This window comes from Neophocaena asiaeorientalis, unplaced genomic scaffold (assembly GCF_003031525.2).
Source record: "Neophocaena asiaeorientalis asiaeorientalis breed wild unplaced genomic scaffold, Neophocaena_asiaeorientalis_V1.1 scaffold23, whole genome shotgun sequence".
Taxonomy (NCBI): domain Eukaryota; kingdom Metazoa; phylum Chordata; class Mammalia; order Artiodactyla; family Phocoenidae; genus Neophocaena; species Neophocaena asiaeorientalis.
Genome location: NW_020175047.1, coordinates 1,737,722 through 1,743,736, shown reverse-complemented (window position 1 = coordinate 1,743,736; position 6,015 = coordinate 1,737,722). Strand labels below are relative to the sequence as shown.

General features: G+C 40.0%; 1 protein-coding gene across 3 annotated transcripts in view; it reads right to left on the bottom strand.

Annotated features, from left to right (window-relative positions):
* ANKRD42 (ankyrin repeat domain 42) overlaps window positions 1-6,015 on the bottom strand; it is a 60,183-nt gene that overhangs the window by 35,726 nt on the left and 18,442 nt on the right. For all 3 annotated transcript variants that reach the window (XR_003005738.1, XM_024763567.1, XM_024763568.1), the window contains exon 6: window positions 4,571-4,771. Coding sequence is in view for 2 of the 3 variants with exons in the window: in XM_024763567.1 (XP_024619335.1) it covers window positions 4,571-4,771 (201 nt within the window). In the remaining variant the exon portion in view is untranslated. The remainder of the gene's footprint in view (window positions 1-4,570; window positions 4,772-6,015) is intronic.

Here is a 6,015-nt window from a genome sequence, read left to right as displayed (position 1 = left end):
GAGGCTTGTCTGCTCACCCGCTGGGGCGGGTGGAGGCTGGGAGCTGAGGCTCCGGCTTTGGTCAGATCCCAGGGAGAGGACTGGGGTTGGCGGCGTGAACACTGCCTGAAGGGGGCTAGTGCTCCACAGCTAGCCAGGAGGGAGTCCAGGAAAAAGCCTGGACCTGCCTAAGAGGCAAGAGACCATTGTTTTGGGGTGCGTGAGGAGAGGGGATTCAGAGCACCACCAAAACGAGCTCCAGAGGCAGGCGCAAGCCGTGTCTATCAGAGCGGACACCAGAGATGGGCATGAAACGCTAAGGCTGCTGCTGCAGCCACCAAGATGCCTGTGTGCAAGCACAGGTCACTATCCACAGCTTCCCTCCCGGGAGCCTGTGCAGCCCACTCCTGCCAGGGTCCTCTGATCCAGGGACAACTTCCCTGGGATAACACACTGCAACGTCACGCCAGCCTCTGCCACAGCAGACTCGCCCTGCATTCCCCTCCCTCTCCCTGGCCTGGGTGAGCCAGAGCCGCCTAATCAGTGGCACCTTTAACCCCCTCCTGTCTGGGTGGGGAACAGACGCCCTCAGGCAACCTACACACAGACGCAGGGCCAAATCCAAAGCTGAACCCCAGGAGCTGTGCCAACAAAGAGAAAGCGAAATTTCTCCCAGCAGCCTCAGGAGCAGTGGATTAAATCTCCACAATCAACGTGACGTACCTGCATCTGTGGAATACCTGAATAAACAACGAATCATCCCAAAATTGAGACAGTGGACTTTGGGAACAACTGTAGACTTGGGGTGTGCTTTCTGCAACTAATTTCTTTCTCGTTTTATGTTTATCTTAGTTTAGTATTTAGAGCTTATTATTACTGGTAGATTTGTTTATTGATTTGATTGCTCTCTTTTTTTTAATATATGTATTTTTTATTTTCCCTTTTTCTCTTTTTGTGAGTGTGTATGTGTATGCTTCTTCATGTGATTTTGTCTGTATAGCTTTGCTTCTGCCATTTGTCCTAGGGTTCTGTCTGTCCCTTTTGTTTTTTTTTTGGTATAGTTTTTAGCACTTCTTATCATTGGTGGGTTTGTTTTTTCGTTTGGTTGCTCTCTTCTTCCTTTCTTTTTTATTTATTTCTTAATTTTTTATTATTAATAATATTTTATATTTTTTAAAATAAATTTATTTATTTATTTACTTTTCTTTCTTTCTTTTTCTCCCTTTTCTTCTGAGCTGTGTGGCTCACAGGGTCTTGGTGCTCCAGCCAGGTGTCAGGCCTGAGCCTCTGAGGTGGGAGAGCCAAGTTCAGGACACTGGTCCACCAGATACCTCCCGGCCCCAAGTAATACCAAACAGCAAAAGCTCTCCCAGAGAATCTCCATCTCAACGCTAAGACCCAGCTCCACTCAACAACCAGCAAGCTACAGTGGTGGACATCTTATGCCAAAAAACTAGCCAGACAGGAACACAACCCCACCCATTAGCAGAGAGGCTGCCTAAAATCATAATAAGGTCATAGACACCCCAAAACACACCACCAGAAGCAGTCCTGCCCACCAGAAAGACAAGATCCAGTCCGACCCACTAGGACACAGGCACCAGACCCCTCCACCAGGAAGCCTACACAACCCACTGAACCAACCTCATCCACTAGCAGAAGGAAAGAAATCATAAAGATCAGATCAGAAATAAATGAAAAAGAAATGAAGGAAACAATAGCAAAGATCAATAAAATTAAAAGCTGGTTCTTAGAGAAGATAAACAAAATAGATAAACCATTAGCCAGACTCATAAAGAAAAATAGGGAGAAGACTCAAATCAATATACTTAGAAATGAAGAAGGAGAAATAACTGACACTGCAGAAATACAAAGGACCATGAGAGATTACTACAAGCAACTATATGCCAATATAATCGACAACCTGGAAGAAATGGACAAATTCTAAGAAAAGCACAACCCTCTGACACTGAACCAGGAAGAAACAGAAAACAAACAGACCAATCATAAGCACTAAAATCGAAACTGTGATAAAAAAATCTACCAACAGGGCTTCCCTGGTGGTGCAGTGGTTGAGAGTCCGCCTGCCGATGCAGGGGACATGGGTTCGTTATGACAAACCCACAGCCAACATCATCCTCAATGGTGAAAAACTGAAAACATTTCCACTAAGATCAGGAACAAGAAAAGGTTGCCCACTCTCACCACTATTATTCAACATAGTTTTGGAAGTTTTAGCCACAGCGATCAGAGAAGAAAAAGAAATAAAAGGAATCCAAATTGGAAAAGAAGTAAAACTGTCACTGTTTGCAGATGACATGATACTATACGTAGAGAATCCTAAAGATGCTACCAGAAAACTACTAGAGCTAATCAATGAATTTGGTAAAGTAGCAGGATACAAAATTAAAGCACAGAAATCTCTTGCATTCCTATACACTAATGACAAAAAATCTTAAAGAGAAATTAAGGAAACACTCCCATTTACCACAGCAAAAAGAATGAAATACCTAGGAATAATCCTACCTAACAAGATAAAAGACCTATATCCAGAAAACTATAAGGCAATGATGAAAGAAATTAAAGATGACACAAACAGATGGAGAGATATACCATGTTCTTGGATTGGAAGAATCAACATTGTCAAATGACTATACTACCCAAAGCAATCTACAGATTCAATGGAATCCCTATCAAACTACCAATGGCATTTTTCACAGAACTAGAACAAAAAATCTCACAATTTGTATGGAAACACAAAAGACCCCAAAGAGCCAAAGCAATCTTGAGAACGAAAAATGGAGCTGGAGGAATCAGGCTTCCAGACTTCAGACTATACTACAAAGCTACAGTAATCAAGACAGCATGGTACTGGCACAAAAAGAAAACTATGTATCAGTGGAACAGGATAGAAAGCCCAGAGATAAACCCACGCACATATGGGCACCCTATCCTTGATAAAGGCGGCAAGAATATACAATGGAGAAAAGACAGCCTCTTCAATAAGTGGTGCTGGGAAAACTCGACAGCTACATGCAAAAGAATGATATTAGAACACTCCCTAACACCAAACACAAAAATAAACTCAAAATGGATTAAAGACCTAAATATAAGGCCAGATAATATAAAACTCTTAGAGAAAAACATAGGCAGAATACTCTATGAGGTAAATCACAGCAAGATCCTTTTTGACTCACCTCCTAGAGAAATGGAAATAAAAACAAAACTAAACAAATGGGACCTAATGAAACTTCAATATGAAACTTCAAAGCTTTTGCACAGCAAAGGAAACCATAAACAAGACGAAAGACAACCCTCAGAATGGGAGAAAATATTTGCAAATGAAGCAACTGACAAAGGATTAATCTCCAAAATTTATAAGCAGCTCATGCAGCTCAATATCAAAAAACCAAACAACTCAATCCGAAAATGGGCAGAAGACCTAAATAGACATTTCTCCAAAGAAGAGATACAGATTGCCAACAAACACATGAAAGGATGCTCAACATCACTAATCATTAGAGAAATGCAACTCAAAACTACAATGAGGTATCACCTCACCCCAGTGAGAATGGCCATCATCAAAAAATCTACAAACAATAAATGCTGGAGAGGGTGTGGAGAAAAGGGAACCCTCTTGCACTGTTGGTGGGAATGTAAACTGATACAGCCACTATGGAGAACAGTATGGAGGTTCCTTATAAAACTAAAAATAGAACTACCATACGTCCCAGCAATCCCACTACTGGGCATATACCCTGAGAAAACCATAATTCAAAATGTGTCATGTACCACAATGTTCACTGCAGCACTATTTACAATAGCCAGGACATGGAAGCAACCTAAGTGCCCGTCGACAGATGAATGGATAAAGATGTGGCACATATATACAATGGAATATTACTCAGCCATAAAAAGAAATGAAATTGAGTTATTTGTAGTGAGGTGGATGGACCTAGAGACTGTCATACAGAGTGAAGTCAGAAAGAGAAAAACAAATAGCGTATGCTAACACATATATATGTAACCTAAAAAAAAAAATGGTTCTGAAGAATCTAGGGGCAGGACAGGAATAAAGACACAGACATAGAGAACAGCCTTGAGGACACGGGGAGGAGTAAGGGTAAGCTGGAACGAAGTGAGAGAGTGGCATGGACATTTATACACTACCAAATGTAAAACAGATAGCTAGTGGGAATCAGCCACATAACACAGGGAGATCAGCTCGCTGCTTTGTGTCCACCTACAGGGGTGGGATAGGGAGGGTGGGAGAGAGACGCAAAAGGGAGGGGATATGGGGATATATGTATATGTATAGCTGATTCAATTTGTTATAATGCAGAAACTAACACACCATTGTAAAGCAATTATAATCCAATAAAGATGTTAAAAAAAAAGAAGTGTTCATTATATTACATTAATCTCTCTATATTTCTGCTTAAAATATTTCATATAAAGAAGAAAATCTGGATGAATGTGTGGACAATGATACATAACATATTTTAATATAACATGTCTTATAACTCCTTTCTTTTCCTCCTCCATTTATTCTACTTATTAAATGCTAAAACACTTCAGGTTTATTACTTACTTTCTTGATCTTTTGGATCATTTCCTTCATACTCAGCCCCCTGGATAAACTGTAAAATGTTCTGCTTAAAGAACCTCTGGGCTAGGTCCAATACATTTTCTCCATTATCATTGAAGGCTTTCAAAGCTTGGGAGGCACTGCTCATTCTACTGAGTAGGAATTTAAAACAGTGAAGGTGGCCTTCCATGGCTGCTAAGTGAACTATAGGTGAGAGAAAAAAATAATAATAATTTAATTTTAAATTGACAATAAAATATCTTGAAAAAAGAAACAACACATTAACTCTAATCCTCCTAGGGAGACAACTATCCCTATCCTATATAACAGAGATGTACTCTGGATACAAGGATAACAGACCATTTTTCCAGCTTACATGTCCTTACTCAGTCAGCCTTCTAGTCAAGCCACAGCAGTACATTAAATGGTTGAATAGCTATACTTACTGTGAATGTAGAGAGGCCAAGTGAGGGTCACCAAAGAGCAGGTCTCAGAAAATTTTCTTGGAAAGTGAAATCCCAACTGCGCAGCTTATAATTATATGGAAAAAATGCCTTCTATGTAATATAGGTGCTAGATAGATAAATTTATCTTAATATTTTGGAAAAAAGTGGAAGAAATAAACCAAAATAGTCACTATGCAAATAGGGGTGATGTTATTTTTATCACTATGTATTTTGTCACTTTTTCATAAACATTATTTTTATTATAAACAAGAAGACTAGATCAAAACTGCAGACTAAGCACACACACTATCTCACCATTTCTTCTCTTAAATTCTTGAAAATAATAGAAAACTATTTTTTAAAGCCATAAAGGACAAGAAAAACAGACAAGAACACCACGAACAGACAAGAAGTGTTAAGGAATCCCTGAAAGAAAATATCAATATAATGAATCAGATTGAGGAACAGCCATAACCCAAAAGCTGCAAAAAACAGGAATGGTTCTGGGGTATTACAAGCTTAGAGGCAATGATTACAAAGAACAAGAGAGCCTTTACACCTCTTGAGAAGTGACTATTTGGGAAAGACTCCAATTTGTATACAAATCTTGGCTCTGGAGAAGTAGGGCAGTGCCCAAGTCACCAGTAAAACTCAGGAGAATCAATTAAGTAACAATGTCCACAAGTAGTTGGCACGTGCCAGTGTACACTTTCTCAGCTGAACCTTCCACTAAAAAACTCCCTCTGAAAGTTCGGACTCCTCTAACTGCTTACTCATCATATACATGAAATGTATCATAGGCATTTCAAACTTAACAGGTCAAAAACTGAACTCCTTACCCTTTTTGCATACATATTCCTTACACAGCTTTCCCCATCTCAGTTAATGGAAATGCTCTCCTTTCCATGAAGGTCAAGCCAAAAACCCTGGAGCCACCCTTGACTCCCATTTCTGTCACTCCCCACATCTGATCAATCAGCAAATCTTACTGGCTCTATCTGT